Source organism: Theropithecus gelada, chromosome 13 (assembly GCF_003255815.1).
Source record: "Theropithecus gelada isolate Dixy chromosome 13, Tgel_1.0, whole genome shotgun sequence".
Lineage (NCBI taxonomy): Eukaryota > Metazoa > Chordata > Mammalia > Primates > Cercopithecidae > Theropithecus > Theropithecus gelada.
The window spans coordinates 44,592,301-44,614,778 of NC_037681.1; the positions used below are offsets into that span (position 1 = coordinate 44,592,301).

General features: G+C 37.7%; 1 protein-coding gene and 1 non-coding gene across 7 annotated transcripts in view; both read right to left on the bottom strand.

Moving 5' to 3' along the window:
* The window catches only part of ITSN2 (intersectin 2), a 155,570-nt gene that overhangs the window by 50,457 nt on the left and 82,635 nt on the right, over positions 1-22,478 (bottom strand). For 5 of the 6 annotated variants that reach the window (XM_025353789.1, XM_025353786.1, XM_025353790.1 and 2 more), the window contains 6 exons: positions 20,568-20,704; positions 16,493-16,668; positions 15,426-15,523; positions 7,101-7,282; positions 6,645-6,789; positions 3,125-3,330 (listed from right to left, as the gene is read on the bottom strand). In XM_025353789.1, coding sequence (XP_025209574.1) covers positions 3,125-3,330; positions 6,645-6,789; positions 7,101-7,282; positions 15,426-15,523; positions 16,493-16,668; positions 20,568-20,704 — 944 coding nt within the window. The remainder of the gene's footprint in view (positions 1-3,124; positions 3,331-6,644; positions 6,790-7,100; positions 7,283-15,425; positions 15,524-16,492; positions 16,669-20,567; positions 20,705-22,478) is intronic. The other variant, XM_025353792.1, reaches the window with a different exon arrangement.
* LOC112605482 lies at positions 18,469-18,596 on the bottom strand. The gene has a single exon (XR_003115468.1).

Genomic DNA, 22,478 nt, shown 5'->3' on the forward strand with positions numbered 1-22,478 from the left:
TATAAATTTATTATCTGTTTAGAATGCACTACATTAAAAAAATAAAAATAATAAAACGTTGTTTTTATTATCTCAGAACAGGTGTAACATTAATTTCCATTTTAACCCAGGAATCTGTTTTCAAAAAATCTAGAAGACTATCCTGTTTAACTAGACACCTGTGGGATGCATCAGGGCTCCTCAGGACCTGTGAGTAAATTACACAGTGAGGCAGTTTTTAAATAAACAGAAGGGGAACCTTATTACAACTACTGGTCACAACTGAATGGACTGTCTTGTTTAATGCTAAATTCTCCGTTATTTGCAGGTTTTCAAGTTACATGACTTATCTGTTAGAAAACACTGGTAACTGTATGAAAAGTTAGAAGAAATGCCCTTTAAAACATTGAAACTTAATCTGTTTTTGCTTCAGTTTTCTTCTCTGTAAATGTTATGGACATAAAATAAGACAATTTCTATAAAGGAATTGTCTATAAAGGGCCTAGCACAGTGCATGCATACAAATGCCAGCTATATATGGTGGTTGTTACTATTATTACATTCTTCTAAATCCAAAATTCGGCCAGGTGTGGTGGCTCACATCTGTAATACCAGCACTTTGGGAGACCAAGGTGGGCAGATTACCTGAGGCCAGGAGTTTGACACCAGCCTGGCCAACATGGCAAAACCTTGTTTCTACTAAAATACAAAAATTAGCCCGGTGTGGTGGTGCATTCCTGTAATCCCAGTTACTTGGGAGGTTGAGGCAGGAGAATCGCTTGAACCAAGGAGGCAGAGGTTGCAGTGAGCTGAGATTGTGCCACTGCATTCCAGCCTGGGCTACAGAGTGAGACTCTGTCTTGAAAAACAAATAAATAGGGCTGGGCATGGTGGCTCATGCCTGTAATCCCAGTACTTTGAGAGGCCAAGGCAGGCGGATCACCAGAGGTCAGGAGTTTGAGACCAGCCTGGCCAACATAGTGAAACCCGTCTCTACTAAAAATACAAAAATTAGGCTGGGGGCGGTGGCTCACGCCTGTAATCCTGGCACTTTGGGAGGCCAAGGTGGGCGGATCACCTGAGGTCAGGAGTTCGAGACCAGCCCGACCAACATGGAGAAACCCCGTCTCTACTAAAAATACAAAAAAACTTAGCCAGGCATGGTGGCGCGTGCCTGTAATCCCAGCTACTTGGGAGCCTGAGGCAGGAGAATCGCTTGAACCCGGGAGGTGGAGGTTGCGATGAGCCGAGATGGGGCCATTGCACTCCAGCCTGGCCAACAACAGTGAAACTCTGTCTAAAAAAAAAAAAAAAAATTAGCCGGGCGTGGTGGTAGATGCCTGTAATCCCAGCTACTTGGGAGACTGAGGCAGGAGAATTGCTTAAACCCAGGAGGTGGAGGTTGCAATGAGCCATGATTGCGCCACTGTACCCAAGCCTGGGCGAAAGAGCGAGAATCCATCTCAAAAATCAATCAATCAATCAATCCTAAATTCCATGTCAGGCTGAAAAGCAAATTTTTAGAAACTGAGCACTACCTTCCAGAAACATAGAAACTCAGCAGTGAAAGGATCTTTAAAGATTATTTGGCTTAATATTTTAATTCAATCAATTAGAAAACTAAAGATTAAGTAGGTTATTCCTTACAGCCTGGCAAAAATAGCAGAGCCAAAATTCAAACCTCTTGACTGATAAAGAACAGCATCTTTTCATCAAATCAGACTGCTTTTCTACCAACTTCCATATAAAACACAAGAGACAGTTACCCATAGCTATATTATAGTACTTATTTCCTTGTATTATATTTGACAACTTGACTCCCTACAGAGTAGGAAATAAAGGCCAGAGACCTAACCTATCTAGTTTTTAGCTGTTTTCATTTGAAAATTCATTCGATTGTTCATTCATTCATGCCTCTCCTCATTCACTCAGCTAATATGATTGAACAGCTACAATGCATTATGATTAGAACAGGCATGAAGAAACTGAAAAATGAACAAATAAAAAAAGACATTAGATCATAAGACCTCATAGAGCTTATGGCCTAATAAGGGACATTGGTTTAAAAAAAAAATACCAGTAACTATAATGCAGACTGCTATAAGCAGTAAGAGACGTTATATTCAAGGAATCTTGGAGACTCAGAAATGGGAATGCCCAATTTGGCCAAGAGGAGGCCCTCAGTAAAGAGTTACTTAAATATTGACAATTTATAGTAGACAAGGGAGAAATGCTTGAAAGAAAATGAAAGGTAACTTTTCTAACTGATTTATGGTACAAAGAAATGGCCAGGTAAGGTGGCTCACACCTGTAATCCCAGCACTTTGGGAGGTGGAGGCACGAAGATCGCTTGAGCCCAGGAGTTTGAGACCAGACTGGGGTAACACAGCAAAATCCCATCTCTACAAATAATTTAAAAATTAGCCAGAGTGGTACCATGCACCTGTGGTCCCAGTTACTCGGGAAGCTTAGGTGGGAGGATGGCTTGAGGATGGCTTAAGGCTGGGTGGTCAAGGCTGCAGTGAGCCATGATCCACCACTGCACTCTAGCCTGGGCAACAGAGTGAGACCCTGTCTCAAAAACAAATTTTAAAAAGCAACAGATCTAAAATTTTGAGTAGCTTGAAAATTTTATGAATCTGAAATAACTAGAATGAAAGACATTCTAAACTGAAACAATTATCTGAAGTATGCTTTTTTCATCCTAAGAATTACCTTTCTTTTTTCTCTTTTGATACAGGGTATCACTCTGTCACCCAGGCTGGAGTGCAGTGGTGCCATCTTGGCTCACTGCAACCTCTGCCTCCTGGGCTTAAGCGATTCTCCCACCTTAGCCTCCCAAGTAGCTGGGACTATAGGCATGCGCCACCAGGCCTGGCTAATTTTTGTAAGTTTTGTAGAGACAGGGTTTCACCATGTCGCCCAGGCTGGTCTCAAACCCCTGGGCTCAAGTTATCTGCCTTCCTTGGCTTCCCAAAATGCTGGGATTACAGGTGTGAGCCACTACGGCCGGCCAGAATTACCTTTCTGATATTCAAACTCAAGTATAAAACTGTTATTTTATTATACACTCAATCAGACCATGGCTGACTCATTAGAGAAAATACCAACATCCACATCCATGAAAACACATAAAGATGCTTACTCTTCCCGTTTTACTTCACTCCCAGGAATGATCTTGACATAAGATTTTGGAAACCATCCTCTTCCTCCATGTACCTCCCCAAACCACCAATTTTCTTGCTGCTCCAAGACAGTAATGATGTCATGTTTTGAGAAGTTCAAGTGGTTATCTTTCTTTGCAGTCCAGGAACAAAGGGCCTGTGCTTTTAGGTTTTCTACTACTTGTCCCTGTGAATACAAAACCACCAAACTTTTTAAAAAGGCAGTGGTAACCATGATTTCTGTTTCTGTGTATATAACATACTTACTGTTCAAACAGCAGACCAGTTTGGTGTGGTGGTGACTTAAGATAACTTTAGTCTATTAACTGACTTTAAATTATACATGACAGACAACTATGTGACTAGCCTTCTGTTAAGACAGACTGAAAACCCACCATTCAAAGAAACTTCATCACATCACTGGTAGAGAAGGTAAATAATGGGTACTCAAGAAATGTATTCATACATCCATGAAATATACATCATGGAACAAATAGAAAAGGAGTGTTACTGTAAATCTTTTTTCTCCTCCAGCTTGCAATGTAATTCCGTTTACTCCACTAGGGAAGGAAATTGGCATGCTTGGCTCCCACTGTTTCTCAGATTTTCTCTTAACTTCCTCTATTCTATTCATTCTTCTTTCTTTCCCTCCTCTCTCAAAGGAAGGAGTGTTTTGTTCTTTTAATAAGGCTAAACTCTTATTCTCCAAGTCTTCTATTACACCCTTTTATTTTCTAAAAATAGTTTATAACATTAAGTCCTTCTCTTCAATCTACTTCTCTACTTGCTTCTACTTCTGAATTCCTTAAATAACAGTCTTAAACTTGTTTTCCAATTTCACTTCTCAATCCCTTCTAATTTAGATTCAGCACTCATCACACTACTGAACCTCTTCCAGACAGGTTTATTAATAATAACATCAAAGCCAAAAGCTTCTTCCAAACACTTATTCCTCTTGATCTCTAAACAGCTAACATCAATCCTTGTAGTTCCTGAAGCTGACTCTCTGGTGATTGATGGCTCCTCTTTTGTCCAACACTTTTCCCTTACTCTTTCACAGGACTTCCCTGAATACTCTTAATTACGTCTATGGCTTCTCAAACCTACATTTTCAGTGTAATTTTATCTCCTGAGCTCCAGACTTGTATATCAAACTGCCTACTGGGTGTTTCTACAAAGCTGTCCCTAATACACATACCTTAAACTTAGCATGGCTGAAACATAATCATTTTTAGAACCTACCAAACCCATTCCTCCTGCACTGTCTACCAAAGACAAGGATACTACTAACCTTTTGGTTGCTCAAGCTAAAGCCTCTGAAGAATTATCTTTAACTCCTATTTCTTCCTCACTCTCTAAATTCAATGGATTATCTATTTTATATCAATTCCTAATAATCTTCTAAATCTATCTCCTCTTTCCTATATCTTAATTACCACAGCACTTGTTCAAACCATCATATCTTGTTATTTAGCTATTGTAATATCCTTCCTTAATTGGTTGTTTTCTTCTGCTAATCCAGCCTCTATGTTAGTGCCAGAATTATCTTTCCAAAACACACAACAACTCCACTCTTAAAAATCTTCAGGGACTTTCCACTGCCAAGTTGCCTAGCACAGTATTAAATGTTTCCCAAATAAACCTCAACCTCTCTCTCCAACTTCGCTTAACGCTTTCTCCATGAATCCTGTACTCTAGTCATATTATTCACAATTTTTGTTTCCTGCAAGTATCTTGTGTTAACATGCCTTGGTGACTTTCCCCAAATTGTCCTTTCATGGGAATAACTTTCCTTCTCTGTTTGGTGAAATCTTATCTTTGAAGACCCTACTCAAATACCTTGCCCTTTGTGAAGGCTGCTCCAATTCTCACCAATTGAGTAAGATGCTCTCTTCTCTGCATACCCCCTAAAGACCTTGTAGATATCTTTAATACAGCATTTCTCATGCTTTACAGCTATTTATGTCTGTCACGTTCATTAGATTATCATCCACTTAATGGCGAGTTTGAGTTTCTGCTTTCTAAAAATTTTTTTTAGAGATAGGGGCTCACTCTATTCCCAGGCTGGAGTACAGTGATATGATCATAATTCACTGCGCCTCAAACTCCTGGGCTGAAGTGATCCTCCCATCTCAACCTCCCAAGTAGCTAGGACTACAGGTACATGCCACTACGCCTGGCTAATTTTTAAATTTTTTGTAGAGATGGGGTCTTGCTATATTGCCCAGGCTGATCTCAAACTCCTGGCCTCAAGCAATCCTCCCATCTTGGACTCCCAAAGAGCTGGGATTATAGGCACTGAGTCACTGTGCCTGGTGTCAATGTCAGGTAGTTTTTGACATTTTTTCCTTAAATTTCTAGCACATAATAAAATGCCTGGAACCTATGCCATGGTATGTTTTGAGAGAAGGTGAAATCTGGAGGACTTTATTCTGATGAAGTCTGCAATTTTAAAAAATAATGTTAATATTACCCTATTGCTGTGGTTATATCTAAATCAGAGGTTAAACATATGTTAAAAAGTTCTGATGTTCACAAATAACTTAAAAAAAAAAAAAAAAAAACCTCAAGCCCAAGTCTCTTATCTTCTTCTTATAATAACTACAAATCAAGAACAATATATCATGAAATTTGTAAAAATAACATTTTGAGCTTAGACACCTTAGCTGCGGCCGGGCGTGGTGGCTCAAGCCTGTAATCCCAGCACTTTGGGAGGCCGAGACGGGCGGATCACAAGGTCAGGAGATCGAGACCATCCTGGCTAACCCGGTGAAACCCCATCTCTACTAAAAAATACAAAAAACTAGCCGGGCGAGGTGGCGGGCGTCTGTAGTCCCAGCTACTCAGGAGGTTGAGGCAGGAGAATGGCATAAACCCGGGAGGCGGAGCTTGCAGTGAGCTGAGATCCAGCCACTGCACTCCAGCCTGGGCGACAGAGCAAGACTCCATCTCAAAAAAAAAAGAAACCTTAGCTGCTAGCAACTTGATATTATGGAAAATAATTGTTGGAAAACCTAGGCCGGGCAGTGGCTCACACCTGTAATCCCAGCACCTTGGGAGGCCAAAGCGGGTGGGTCACCTGAGGTTCAGGAGTTCTAGACCAGCCTGGCTAACGTGGTGAAACCTCGTCTCTACTAAAAATACAAAAATTAGCTGGGCATGGTGGCAGGCGCCTGTAGTCCCAGCTACTCGGGAAGCTGAGGTAGGAGAATCGCTTGAACCCAGGAGGCGGAAGTTGCAGTGAGCCGAGATTGTGCCACTGCACTCAAGCATGGGTGACAGAGCAAAACTCCGTCCCAAAAAAAAAAAAAAAATTGTTGAGAAACCTCTAAGTAATAGTCATTTCTTCAACTTCACATCACATGTGAATGAGAAAGAAATTGAATGCTACGTACTGGCTAAATGAGTGAATGGTCCCTTTGTACATAATTTTCATTTTATTTTATATGAATCAGGAGCAAATTCAAAGAATAAAGCCCACAAAAATAACAGACAACATACCTGTCCATGAATAGGTGACACAGATCCAGGGGACACAGTTCGAGTGAAGGCTGATTTTTTCTGCCATGATGTATTTACAGTTAGGTTTGAAAAAGATACATTTTGATAATCAGTCACTGATGCTGGTTGATTTGAAGAAAGTGGTCTGCAAATATAACACTTTGATATAAGTATACTTAATTGTTTAGAACTTAATGAAGTACTACCAATGTATCAACTTGTGTATTATACACGCTGTGCTTACACACAATTTGTGGGAAAAGAAATAATTCATTAACAAACTACTGACCCATGTTTTCACTTACTAAATTTCAGTATTAAATCTGGAACAAAAAGTACTCTTGAAGAGTACAACCCAGATTACACTGTGATGAAGCAGTAGGCTGACACCACTATCTATCAGGTATTTACACATTTGCAGAACTATATAAACTTTACTGTTAGCTAAAAACTTACTCAGAGGAAGTTGAGGTAGCAGATAAAGAAACTGTAGGAGGAAGTAAGGCCTTCTTTGGAGATACAGCTTTTTCATTTTCACTTGATGGCATTTTTTCTACATAATTGCATGGAAACCAGCCAAAATTTCCTTGAAAACTACCGTAAAGCCAACCAGGTTCTCCTATGGTTTTTTCATCAACCTATGGAAATAAAAAGGATTAACAGTGCTTAGAAATTCACACATTTACAATGGAAAGAGACGAAGACTATTGTATTCTCATTTTCAGAATTAAGCCCATCTAACTAAATAGTTAAGGCATTTTCTACAAATTAACAGGCTACTATTTCTAGTGATTGGCAAGTTGTCTTTCTAAATTTTAATTTTATCCAAGTTACATGAAAATATTTTACAAAGACAAGTAGCATTATATATGGCTAATGAAGGAAAATAATCCTCTATCTCATGGCTCCTTATGCCCTGATTTTCACTCCTAACCTGCCATTCTTCCTTGCTTCTCCTATATCACCATTTATATTTCTGAATAACATATTTATACTGCTATTTCTTGAATTTTTTCAATTTTAGACATTATCTATTAGCTTTTGGCTATGGGAAATGAAGACTGACTTCTCTTTCATTGCAGCCTCTTACTCTACCAATACTGTTACATCTTAATCTTTATTTAAATTATATTTAATGTTTATAATATTATGACTATGTTTAAATCACATCTGAGTCATGCAGCATGCCGCTGATTAAATTTCCTTTTTCGTAAACTTTTTATTTTCCTATAATCGTTACTTTTTTTGTTTTTGGCTTAGTTTTTTCTGTTCCTGTTACATAGGTCTTTTGAACTCTCTAACAGAACAATAAGATCTTCTCTGAATACTATTTTCCAACTGGTAAACATGTCAGGTGATTTATCAGTTTCATTTCTTCTCCCAGACATTTTCATCCTACAGTGTGACATCCTCCATCCTCACAGTGTTTCTCCCTCTGCTTCTTGGTCCTTGTTCCTTAAACACTGAGGACAGCCTCAAGTTTCATCACTGGCTTTCTTTCCTCATTCTATACCCTTCCTGAATAGGCCCACCTACTCCCATAGTTTGATCAGTCCTCTGTGCAATAATGAATCCAAAAGCTATGATCTCAGTGCTACTTCTTCCTGAAGCAACATGCCTATACTTTCAACTACTTGCAAGGTATCTTCAAGCAGATGCCCCACGGAAACTTCCAAGTCAAGTTTAAAACTAAACCTTTCTCCTCCATCCCCCTTCCTTCTCCTAAATTCCTCTATTATTCACACCACCAAAAATTCAGTCATTCTAAATAAAAAATCTTTGGCTCTTATCTCTTTTACACTTCCACATCCAAACTACTGAGTTTGTCATTAAAGACTCTTCTAATTTGTCAACCCACCCTCACTGCCCTACTTCAGGCTGTTTTTCATTTCGCACTTAAGATTATTATGATTTTTACTCATCCTTCAAGATTCTAATTTCCCCCAACCCAAGCCAGAGTTATCTCATATATAACTGTCATAATTAGCATTATATACATTATATATACATAGTTACACTTAATTATGTAGCTAATACCTAAGCATATGTACTTACTACAGATAATTATTTATATATAAATAATGACTTATTTACATATCTCTCTTCCATTAGTCTGTGAGCTTTTTTATTGATCCCCACTGTCTAGCATAGTAGAAATCACTTAACTCACTGAATAAATGAATATGGTAGCTGTGTCTCTGTTCTCCAATTCATTTTCTATACCTTTCTAAAACACAGACTTGACAGTGTCATATCTATTAAAATCATGTTGAATCCATTCAGATTTTTAAAAACTGCTTTTTGAGATATCATTAATATAAATTTCATGTTTAAGGTGCTAAATTTGATGTTTTGACATATGTATATAACTGTGAAAAATCACCACAATCAAGATAGCAAACATTTCCATCACTCCCAAAAGTTTCCTCTTGTTCCATTGTAATTCCTCCAGCTTGCCCCTCCCCATGACCTTCCCCACCATCTCTATGTAAACACTGGCCTGTTTTCTGTCCTATATATTAGTTTACATTTTCTAAAATTGTATATAAATAAAATCATATTATATGTACCCTTTTTGTCTGCCTTTTTCCACTCAAGGCATCCATACAGTATGAACAGTTTGTTCTTTTTTATTGCTAAGTAATATTATATCATATGACTATACCACAAGTTGTTTATCCTTTCAAATGCTGGTAGACAATTATTTTTTTTTTAGTTTTTGGCTATTACAAATAAAGCTGCTATGAACATTTGTCTTCATATGGACATATGTTTTCAATTCTCTTGTGTAAATACCTAAGAGTAGAATGGCTGAGTCACATGGTAGGTACATGTTTTAACTTTTTTTTTTTAACAATGGCTTATGGAGATACAATTCACATTCCATATAATCCTTCCATTTACAGTACACAATTAAATGGATTTTAGAATATTCAAAGAGTTACAGAATCATTACCACAATAAATTACAGAACTGTTTTCCTCAAAAAGAAACACTAGGCTGGGCGCAGTGGCTCACGCCTATAATCCCAGCACTTTGGGAGGCCAAGGCGGGTGGATCACCTGAGGTCGGGAGTTTGAGACCAGCCTGACCAACATGGAAAAACCCTGTCTCTACTAAAAATACAAAATTAGCCAGGCACGGTGGCGCATGCCTGTAGTCCCAGCTACTCGGGAGGCGAAGGCAGGAGAATTGCTTGAACCAAGAGGTTTCAGTGAGCTGAGACCACACCACTGCACTCCAGCCTGGGCAACAAGAGCAAAACTCTGTCTCAAAAAAAAAAAAAGAACACTATTTCTTAGATTCTTTGTCATATCTAAGAAACTAAAAAACTTTGAGTAACCCAAAGTTGTAAAGATTTTCTGTTTTCTTCTAGAAATTCTACAGTTATAGGTTCACATTTTACATTTCATATTTTATCTATTTTGAGTTAATCTGTGTATATGTTGCAAGGAATAAATTGAAATTCATTTTTTTGCATATGAATATCCATTGCTCCAATACCATTTGCTGAAAAGTCTGTCCTTTCTCCACTGAGTTGCTTTTGCACCTCTGTCAAAAATCAGTTGTTTATACACACACACACACACACACACACGTAGCATGAATCTATTTACCTACTGTGTTCCATTGATCTGTTTTCCTGTCTAGATGTAATATCACAACTGTTTTGACTGCTGTAACTTTTATAATAAGCCTTAAATTCAGGTACTAAAAGATCTCCAACTTTGTTCCTTTTCAAAGTTGTTTTGCTTTTGAATCATCTCGTCATTTGTTACAAAAAAAAAAAAAAAAGCTTGCTGAGATTTTTGTTGTTGTTGTTGTTGTAGAGATGAGGTCTTGCTTTGTTGCCCAGGTTGATCTCAAACTCCTGGCCTCACATAATCCTCCCATTTTGGTCTCCCAAATGTTGGGATTACAGGTGTGGATCACAGCAACTGGCTGCCTGTTAAAAGTTCTGATTAAAATTGCTTTGAGTTCTGTGTAAGAATTGAGAAGAACTGACTTATCTTTTTCTAAAAAATTTGTTTACACAGGACTTAAGAGAATAATTGACTTCTTATCAATACTGAATCTTCCAATCCATGAACCCTATATATCTCTCCATTTATTTAGGACTTCAATTTTTCTCAATAAAACTTCGTAATTTTCAATAAACAGGTCTTGCAAATCTTTTATCAGTTTTATCTGTATTTCATATTTTTATGCAATTGTAAATGTTATTTTAAATTTCAATTTCTGAATAGTCATCATTTCTATACAGAACTACAACTGATTTTGATTGATCTTGTATTCTGCAACCTTGCTAAACTCATTTAAATACTTCTAGTAGCTTAATAGATTCTATGAGACTTTTTACATAGATTATCATGTCTTCTGCAAATCAATACAGTCTGTCTTCTCTTTTTCCAATCTTGATGCCTTTTACTCTATGGTAAGCCATTTCAGACCCATTAGGATTTTTCTCTTAGCAGATGTTGTCTCCCTAGTTTAAAGCTCTTAAAAAGTTCAAACTTCTTAGTGTAGAATTTGAATACTCTGAAATTGCAGTTTGTCAGGTTTCAACTTACCTTTCTAGCTTCGTCTCCTACCATTTGTTCGATATTCTAGGCAAATAGTTATATGACATTCTTTAAAAACATCTGGTACATGCAAGCCTCAATGTTTTTATTTAAGGTATTCCCACCTACCCAGAATATTACACGGTTTAGAGGAAATACTACAGACTTGAGAGTTAAAAGAACCACATTTCGGTCTTAGCCATGCCACCTGGTTATCCTTCGTTAAGATAATGAATGCGATCTAGAGTGCTTTGTCATCCACAAATTTGGGAGGAAATGCCTGCGCTGCTCTCCTTGCAGAATTAAATTAAGTATATTTATGAAAGCGCTTTGGAAACTGTAAAGCACTAAGCAAACATAAGGCATAACCCTTTAAGGCCTTCATCCTATTCTTGGGAAAAATCTTCCCCAATTCTGTTTGGTTGTTTCTCCTTCATTCTCTGGGTTCCCACAGTACTTTATTCATATCAATTAGTACTGAAATTTATCATGTTATATTTTGTATAGTAATATACATTTCTGTCTTTTCCTAGACTGTGGTCTCCTTATTCGTTTTTGTATGTCACCAGAGGCATATGGTTACAAACTCAACAAATGTTAACTTGAATGGACTATTCTAAATTTGATTAACAACAGACTTAAAGCTTAATTAATAATAAATGGATTATTAGGGAAATTTCATTTGTGTTTATGGTAAATAATTCTCATTTTAATGTTTTATGTCTGGCTATTTATTACATCATGAATGAAATATTTAGAAAATTCCTAAACCAGAGCTACTCTGGTTAAACTATATGGCGTCACAGTAATGTAACTACCATAAAATGGTGTTCTAAAATAGTTAGAACGAAAGAAAACACTTATGAAATATTATCCTGTAAATCTAGTTTAGACTAGTTTCAAACAGCTAAGCCAGCCAGGCATGGTGGTTCATGCCTATAATCACAGCACTTTGGGAAGTCAAGGTAAGACGGCTGCTTGAGGCCAGGAGTTTGAGACAAGCCTAGGCAACACAGTGAGACTCCATCTCTACTAAAAAAAAAAAAAATTAGCCAGGTGTGGTGGTGTGTGCCTGTAGTCTCCACTACTCAAGAGGCTGAGGTGGGAGGATGGCGTGAACTCGGGTGGTCAAGGCTGTAGTTAGCTGTGATCGTGCCACTGCACTCCTGCCTTGGTAACAGATCGAGACCCAGTCTCAAAAATAAACAAATAAAATAAAATAGCTAAGCCAGAGCAACATAAATGAAGACAAGAATACAATAAACCCTGAGGAATTGTACAAACGAAAGTATTTCAATGCTGCAAAAAGCTCAGCATTGTACCTGATTTAAATGTATGGTCTTGGACATGGATGAAGCTGAAAACCATCACTCCCAGCAAACTAACAGGATTACAGGTGTGCACCTGTGCCTGGCCAAAAACTTTTAGAAGTATTAATTTCTATAACACCTTTTCCTAGTGTTTTCAACCTAATCAAGAAGAAAAATCTCATTCATTTCTTCTGTAGTTAGGCCAAGTTGTTTTAGTAAGAGGCCAATTTTAATCTATTTCATATCTGTCATTCATAGTTGTAATTAATTTTTAGTTGTCAATTTACTTTCTGAGTTAAACAGACCATTTTACATAAATTCTCACAGGCCTAGCAAAACTGCTTATTACTTCTTCTTAACTACTTATTAATTAATGCTAGCAAAATAGTATTAACAGATTAGAAGGCTAGAAAAACATTTCAGCTTGTCATCGAAAATGTGGCCAAGACTGAGTGGAATTTCTAATCCTTTTCACGTTCAGTGAAACCTCCGGTAACACCCTCATCCATTAAGTTGATCAGAGCTTGCCTCCTATCTTACCAGGAATTTGGAAGCCCTTGGACCTGATTTCATCTTCTACTTTAGCAAAATTTACTTATAATCCCTTCCACCCTTTCCTCCTGCCCTCTAATCACAAAGGAAAAGGTATTTAGTCCTTCTACCACTCTCTTCCAGGGCTCCAGATTCAAGCCTTCTAGTCTTTTCAAGAATCTTCCTCATCTCCATCTATTAGTCAGAACAGGGAGGTTTGACAGGGAACATGAAGTGCCTTCCTGATGCTGTACATTCTACACACTGATCTGAGGGGGGCTTCACAGATATATAGATGTGTACACATTCTTTGAGCTGTATAGTTATGGTTGTACACTTTGCTGTATGTAAATTATACTTTAATTAGAAAAAACAATCTCTATCAGTTATTTACACTCTTTCCATTATCATTAACCTGTTTCCTCTCTGCAGATCCTTTCTACCATTAAACTTGCTCAAGCTTCAACCAACTTAAAAAAAAAAACTTCCCTCAATCCACATTTCTCATTATTTACTACCTTCTCTCCTTCTCCCTTTCAAAGACAAGCTCATTCAAAGAGTTTCACATATTCACTGTCTCCTCTTCCTCTCTTCCAAATTATTCCAACTCATTGAAATCTGGCTTCTTGCTCTACTAGTCCACTTAACTGATACTGCTGTCCTCAAGGTTAACAATACCCGTGCTATTGCTAATCTAATATTTTTTTTAGTCCTTGTTTTATTTCACTTGCAGATCACTCCTCTCAAAGTTCCCTAACATTAAACTCTCCTGTTTTTTTTTTTTTTCCTACCTCTAGTCACTCCTTTTAAGGCTCCACTTCCTCTAATAATTCCTTCAGTGTTCATGTTTCTCAGGAATTGCATCCTCAATCCTCTTCTCTCTCACGTTACTACTCCCCTGGATAAGCTCCACTACTCTCATGTCTTCCATCACCATCACATGACACTGGCGACATCCAGATTTACATCCTCAGCCCAGACCGCTGCCTGACATCTCTCTAGGTACCTCTGGAGATCCAACTACTACTGCCTGGACATCTGAAACTCATATAGAACTGAATTCATAATTCTACTTACATTTTCCCCCTCTGATTTTTCCTTAGTAAATGACACCATCATCAACCAATTTGTTCAAATCAGGCAACTCATGACTGATAGTAGTAATTCATGACTAATTCTTTATGTTAATGATTCAGCAGAGTACACAAGCACCCAAGACACACAGCTAACTTTATGTTCCTATTGTCACTGCCACCAGAATGGCTCTTTGACCGTGGAAGGGGTCTGTGCTAAAGTTGGTAGCAGTCTACAACCTTTTCCTTTACCTTCCTTCCTCTACTGCTTTAGGTTGTCATGCTTTTTCATTAGACTACAAGCTTGTTAAGAGCAGAGATAGTGTCTTATTCACTAAATCCCTAGTCTAACATAGCCCTCAAAAAGTATTTGTTGAATAAAAAATATAACCAAAAATATAAGCAAACTGTTGACCAAACACGCCCAGAGATAGGTTGTAACTCTTCATCCACAGACATTATCTCATCATCACCAACAAGGAGACGAGGAATGGTAGGGGCAGCAGACAGTGGACTTGGGGTGGTTTCAGAACAAACCTCTTCCCCTGCTCAGGCACAGCTCCAGTACTACTAATAATGGCAATGGCAAGAGCAGGAATGTGTGTTTGGGATTTACCTTGGGTGCTAGAGTTTTGGTAAATTTTTTTCCCTAGTATCATTAAACATTTGCCACCTAACTGAGAAATTATACTAACTGGTGACGGTGCAGGGGAGCGGGGGAAACAGGCACTGGCTAGATACTCTGTTTAATATTACTTTAACAGGAAGAAAACAGAAGCAGAGACTAAAATCCAAGTTAGTGTGCTTCTAAAGCCTGTACTCTTTCCATTATATCATATTGGCTCTATCAAACACTATTCCCAGGATCTTCTCTTACTCATCTATTTGATATGGATTGTGATAATACGATAAAGACTTCTGTTCCAAGGAACAAATTGCCTGTATCCAGTTAGGGCTGTGGAATCTAACTCCTTCAATTCTTTTAACAGTTGCTGTATGGCATAGTAGAAACAACGCTGTTTTTGGAAATAAAAAAAACACATACCTGCATCCCATTCTGGCACTGCAATGCGGACAGTTACAACTTGTGTGAGTTTAAGCTTTCTTGGCTAGAACCTGGTAGTAACAGTAACTGTCCAATGCAGCTCTGAAGTATGTTGTAAAGGCCAAATGAGGTAATGTTTAAGAAATATTTTACAAAGGTAAATATATGAAAGTAATAGTCAACATTACTACAGAAACTAATATATTACAATGTATTCAGGTTATTCAAGATTAAAAAAAAAAAAAGACTTCATTTCCTACCTGAATTATATCCCCAGAATTAAAACTCATCTCATCATGGTTCCTTGCTTCAAAGGGGTATAATGCTCTATAATTCACCAAAACACTAGCTGTCTCACCTAAAGAGAAGACAATTGTCATTATTTGCTACTTACATGTATACATATCTTTGCTATGACTCAATAAAGAGCTCCTAAAATCTAAAAGAAAAAATTGAGCACCAAAGAGTACACCAAAGTGTACTCTTGATACAAGACTAGTCTTGTACCTTGACTAGTCATCTAATAAAAAAGCAAACAAGGATGCTCATCTTAAGTAAGGTGGGAGGCAGCAAAACAAAGAGATGACTTGCAGGGTGAAGCACATACATGGGTAGAAAGGAAAGTGCAGGAGTGGGGGCCAGGCTGAGGTATACAAAGTGGAAGGAGACTAAGCAAAGAGAGCTTGGTTTGATCTGTGGAGGTCTGAATATAACAGGGAAGAAAAGGACAAAAAGCGGGGGGTCTGAAAAGAGAAGATTAGCAAGTTAACAGGGATGGCTGAAGAAAAATCTATAGATCTATCAGAATGGTTCTAAAAGGAAAATAGTAGAAGAGTACACAAACTGAATTTGATAAGAATAAAATTTTTTACTTTGTTCATCTTTAGAATAAATGCTTTAACTTATAAAATTTCAACACACTGTATCATTAATAATGATTCAAAGGGTTTATGTATCTAAAAGAGATACAATAATACTAAAAGTATTGTAGAAATGGACTGAGGTGTATCAAAATTTTACTGTTGTTTCATTAAAATAAATAGCTTATAGTGGTTGAATAAAATATTTAAAACTGTGTTACTTCAATTATGAAAACCATGTCAGTCTTTTCACAATCAGTAGTAACTCTTCTTTTCTACTGCTGTGTTAAGATTTCAGTCTGTTTTAATAAGCCTACATACATTTTATCCAAGTTTAATTTATAAAAAGGTTTTTTCTGCCTCTACAATTAGTATCTTTCTCATTTTCTTCCCTTGTTTTGTCTCCTATCAGGTCATTTTTTTCTTGTTGCTTTTGTTCTACTGTCTGGAAGTATTCTTATCCTTACGTTGTTTCTCCTCAGCTTTCAAAGTATCCTTATCCTTACGTTGTTTCTCCTCAGCTTTCCGTTCCTCTTCTTGAATTTTTTCTTGTGTTTTTTCTTCCTGGAGTCGCTTTTGTTTTTCTTCTTCCTCCCTTCTAAGATTTTCTTTCCATAAGTTTTCTTTTCCTTGCTTTGCTTTCCTTTACATAAAAGAAAAAAAGTTTGCATAATGTCCTAGAAATTTTTTACACAAAATAAAAACATCCTATAAGATCTGGTTCCTGTCAAGGTGAAGAACTGGCAATGAAGTATTAGTACAGGGGTGGGGAGAAACTGCTCAGATCAGAGGTGAAAGGGAAACAAATCAATCAATCAAAAAAAGCTTTGGAAGCTTTGGATTGATTAGTGGATGCACTGGGGTGTATGACTGACAACTTTCCACACCCTAAAATTCCCTCCTGTTAACCAACCTCCAAACTCAAGAAAAAAAGAAAAAGGTTGAAATGGAACCATTCAGCAAATAAATCTAAAAATTATATCTAAGTTTCCTTCCTTTCTCTCCAGATACTTGACAAGAACTGCCTTCCAGCTGTTATTCCCACTGTCCTATTTAATCTTTGTTTCAGGGGTTTAGTCATTGTTGCTGTGGAAATAGGAAATGCTTCTAGAAAAATAACCTACTTTTTTTTTTTTTTTTTTTTAAGAGAGAGGGTCTTACTGTATGGCCCAGGCTAGAGTACAGTGGTTCAATCATAGGTCACTGCAGCCTGATCTCCTGAGCTCAAGTGATTCTCCTGCCTCAGCCTCCAAAGTAGGCAGCACTACAGGCAAATGCCACTATACCCAGCCAACTTTTTGATTTCTTTTTGTAGAGTCAGGGTCTTGCTATGTTGCCCAGTCTGGTCTGGAACTCCTGGCCTCAAGTAATCTTCCCTCCTTGGCCTCCAAAGTGCTGAGATTACTGGCATGAACCACTGCGCCTGGTCTACTTTTTATATTGTTACTTCAAAAAGCCTTTTTTGTTTGCTTAAATAGAGCATTTCTCCTCTCTAGGTCCACATGCTTTGGTAAACATTTCAATGATATCTAGCACAGCTACAGTTTGGTTTCCAGCCAGTCAAGGTGATCTATGATCAATTATTTTAGTATTAGAACTCATGCATCTTACAAGGTGATGGGTGCTGACGAGTTGATGGGTGCAGCACACCAATATGGCACAAGTACACATATGTAACAAACCTGCACGTTTGTACACATGTACCCTAGAACTTAAATTAAAAAAAAAAAAGAACTCATGCATCTTATAGTTCTCCCTTGCATGTATTTTCACAACCTTACTCAGAGCGGCTACCACTAAATTTAGCACCTTCTCCAAGTCTCAGCACTATCAGGGCAGTGAAATTATAGCCGGATACATTCCTGAGATTTGTCAGCATATATACCCTACCAAAGTGGGAACACTGGCATAATTCCACATCTCTATTCCTTAATTCCTGGAGGAAGCTGGAAATCCTGGATAATTCAAAATATTGTAGGCTCTTAGTCATCAATGTTTTCTCCTTATCCCCCAACTGTTTCAGACTTCATACTGCTGGTTCAGTAGCCCGTTTACTAGATTCCTTCCAACGCTTTCCAAACCTCCTTCATCCTCTATCATGTTATAGAATGCTTCCTCTGGCAACTTTCTTAACTGACTTCTGGTTCTCCTGTGAGGAAAATGCTTCTCTTGCAGTCCTCACTTAATTTCAACTAATATCCCCTTTCTCAGTTCCTCTGTAACTTTCCAAGACATTTTTACAAGCCTAGTAATTAATACCCAGTTAGCTTTCATTTGAATTTTTATAGCATTATAAATATCATTATCAGAGTACTTAGCACATATTTAGCACAACAACAACAACAAAAAAACCAGAGGGCTCATTAAATTAAGCATTTCTATATATTTTTTAAGCTCTTCATTCTTTCCATCAACTCCTCCTGCCAGGTTATCATGGCCACATAAATATGAGACTAGGACAACCTGGATAAGGCTCCTTGCTTAATTTAAGGAAAGGATGCCAGGCCCCTCTACTCTAGGCTTACTGAGGGGTGGTACTTGGCTGAGCTCACCCTGCAGGAAACCAGGCCAGAATTCTGGCAAACTTTATGTAAGAGTTAGTAGTTGAGAAACTGGTCCAGTGCCACAGGATGCCTCAGAAGCTGGGCAAAGGGCAAAGAGGCCACATCTACAATGTGAAAGCCTATTACCAATACCTTGGGGGAAAGAAGGGAAATATACCTGGGCAAATGGCCAATCAAACCAAGATGTGGTACCAAGACACAGCTTCAGACTGAGTAGGTCCTACCTGTAATTCTGCTCTCTTTGATTTATCTTCTCTACTACCTATGTGCAAGGATGATTAATGAAATAAAATGCATATAACTAGTATAATCTTTTGGCCTGAAAGGAATTGTGAACATGACGAAGGATTAGGGTAACTGCACATGTCAATAGAAAGTCTGAAAAAGGATTACCTGTGTAACCATTGCACAGCTCCCTTATGTAATTAAGCGGCACAAGTTAAGCAGTAAGTAAGAACTACTTCGTTTGAACTTTACTTTCTCTACTTCTATATTATTCTATTATCTCATTAGGAGGCCACAAAAATAGGGGTCTAAATCACCAGGCACAGTGGTTCACGTCTATAATCCCAGTACTTCAGAAGGCCAAGACAGGCAGATCGCTTGAGCCCAGGAGTTTGAGACCGGCCTGGGCAACATAGTGAGGCCTCATCTCTATTAAAATTGAAAATAAATTAGCAGGGAGTGGTAGTGCATGCCTATATTCCCAGCGACTCAGCGGGGGCTTAGGCGGGAGGATTGCTTGAGCCCAGGAGGTCGAGGCTGCAGTGATCCCTGATCATGCCACTGCAATCCGGCCTGGTGACAGAACAAGGACCCTGTCTCAAAATAAATAAACGGGGGTCTAGGAGTAAACAATATTATAGTTATTTGTTTAACTGTCTGAATCCCCTATTAGAATTATGAGAAACCCAGGGGCAAGGAGTAATCCAAAGTCCACCAGCATCACACCCAACAAAAACCACTCAAAAAAATGTGTTGGAGGTGGCTACTTTGAAACTCATTAAGAATAGAGGCCTGATAAATGTTGATGTGTCTTTCTTGCCTCCCTAGTAACTATAAGCTTTTTCACAGAAATTACTCATCTACTCTTTACCAAGGCAAAGAAATACTGGTTCATCCATATTTGCTAACTAATTATACCACTTTCTGACACTAGAGAACTTGGAAGAAAAAAGAAAGAGAGGAATACATTAGAAAAATAATCTTAATGGCAGAAAAATATCATGCAAAGTTTCTAAATGAATAATTCTAGGCTTCAGATACCACAAATGTCTTACTTGTCCTTACCATAAATGGAGGCAATTAACATATCTCACCGATAAAAAGAGAAATGCATTAATGTGGCATTCTACATTCAGTATTACTATATACAATTAAGTATTCTGCTTTTATGATCTTTCAGGAAACTAACAGATTTACCAAGGAAAGATGGAATTAATGAGTGTTTACTATGTGCAACAAATTATACTTAGCTCTTTAGCTATATTATTTTATTTTTTAACTTAAGAGACAAGGTCTTGCTGTGTTGCCCAGGCTGGCCTTGAACTCCTGGGCTCAAGTGATTATCCTGCCTCAGCCTTCCAAGTAGCTTGGGACTACAGGCATATGTCACCATGCCCAGTTCCAGCTACATTATTTAATACAATTACCTACGAGATATGCATTATTGTCTCTTTTTTCAGATGGAGTAACTGAGGTTTAGAAAGATAAAATAACTTAACCAAGGTCACCCAGGTAGTAAGTGGTAGAGCAAGAATTCTAACACAGGTTTGACTCCAAAGTCTGTTATTTTTCACTAGTGGAAAATAAAATCAGTTACTGCAAACTTGATCCCTAAAAGGAATGAACTTATGAGATCTAGAATCTGATTAGGATAATCCATTTATTTTCCTTAAATTTTCATAAACTAAAGATATGAGCAACAAAATTACAATTCTAATGCAATCTAGCACAATAAACAAATCAGCTATGTTACCTTGCAGCCTCATCTTCTAGTTTCTTTTTCTGTATTAGTTCTAATCTTTTTCTTTCAATTTCCTTCAACTTGTCACGTTTGATCTTATAAAGTTGTTCAAGGGCTAACTGCTGTGTGTTGCAGGTTTCTCTCAGTTCCTAAGGAGAAAAAGAAAATAAGTCAATATGTGAATGATTTAAATATGCTTGTCATATGTATTCACGTGGTATTTGCATTAAAAGATAAAAATCCTAAAGCAAGTTGAACTACATTTAAAAGATTTAAAGTTTTAAAAAATATCTAGATGATTAAAAAAAATCTTAAGTATCTAAATCATATAGCCCCTGAGATAAACACATTAAAATAATGTACTTTTCCATCAATTCATTTCTATGGAACACAGAATCTTTCACAAGCCAGTGCTTTGATTTGGTACCTAATTTTCAATTAAAAAAAGCAATCCATTAAAAATATGGGGGAATAATTTGCTTGTTATAACATCTGAAGAGAAATTTTGTTCAGCCATGTTTCTGACATATATAGTTCAACCAAATTATTTTTATCCATTATGATCTTGAACTAAACACAGAATTATTAAATAATATAGTTCAAAACTAAAAATGGAAAAGATGTCTACCTAAAATCATGACTACAATGAACCAAAATAATGAAAAGTATTCCAAACAGGAGTTGAAATAAACAACTGCTTATTGAGCATCTAGTTGTATGCTAAGTGCTATAAAGCATTCCAAGGGGATCCAATACAAGGCTGACTCCCAAGTCTACAGACTTTGCCTTTAAAGAGTTCACAATCTCAGTGTAGTGGCAAGTGTCAACATGCAGGGCAGAGGTAAATTCCTTAGTAGAAACTTGTGATTATCTGTTCAGCATTTTCTTTTCCTCTTCTTCAACAGCACCCTGCCTTCCTCTGGGAAACTGATCTTTCCACCTTCCTCCCAACATCTTATGTGGTTTTAAAAGGTCTGCCAAACTCAGAGCTCCTCCCATTCCCACTAGGCGCAATTGTTTATTCCTGACCTAAACAATCACAACGCCTTACTTCCCTGCTCAGAAATGATTGGTCCAAAGGACATAAGCATAATCCAAGCTGGCCCAGAATATTTTCCTGGGATTCACATATGTTGAAGTGGGGAGAAAAACCTTTCTTCAGCTTATTAAACTGGGATAAAGTAAACCTGGAGCTGCCACACAACCAAATAAGACCTGAGGATAGGAATAAAATCAACTCAGAAAAAAGAGAAGGAAAGATTAGAGACTGAGGCGGAGAGAAAGGGTATTATAGAAGCTGAATGTTCAATATCATGGCTCGGAGACCTAGGAACTGCCCCTGTCCAGCAGCCCCTCCTTGGATTCAGTTACTGGTCCTAGGATGCTTCTAATAATCACTCATTAGCTTAACTATTTTGAACTACATTTCTTCCATTTGGAATCCAGAGAATCCTGAACTAGAGAGTAGAAAAAGGAGGTTGGAGGAAAGAAGTGGGGGCAGGCGGACTTAAGAGTTACCAAAAGAAACTTCACGGCAAAGGTGAGAGCTGGACAGTATTTGGGTAGAATGTTTTGGTAAAAAGTTGTTTTGGTATCGACCTATACACAATAACACAACTCTAAACTCCATTTCTTTTCAGAGATAACTATTTTTTAAGTGAACCTTTTACTTGACTTAAATGGCAGATTTGATCTGAGTGCAGCATGCTGTCCAGAGACTATGTCCAACATGTCTGAGCAAAACATATACGACTTAAGCCAATAATAACGCAAACACTGCTTTTATAGCAAATTTTCCACAGCTCTCAGCTTCTAGGGTTTTATTTGTTGTACCTTTCTCTAAATTCTATTGAAAAGCAGAAGAATATAGTGGTTACAACATATGGAGAAGCAAGGTGGTTTAGTGATGAGGAACATAGATCT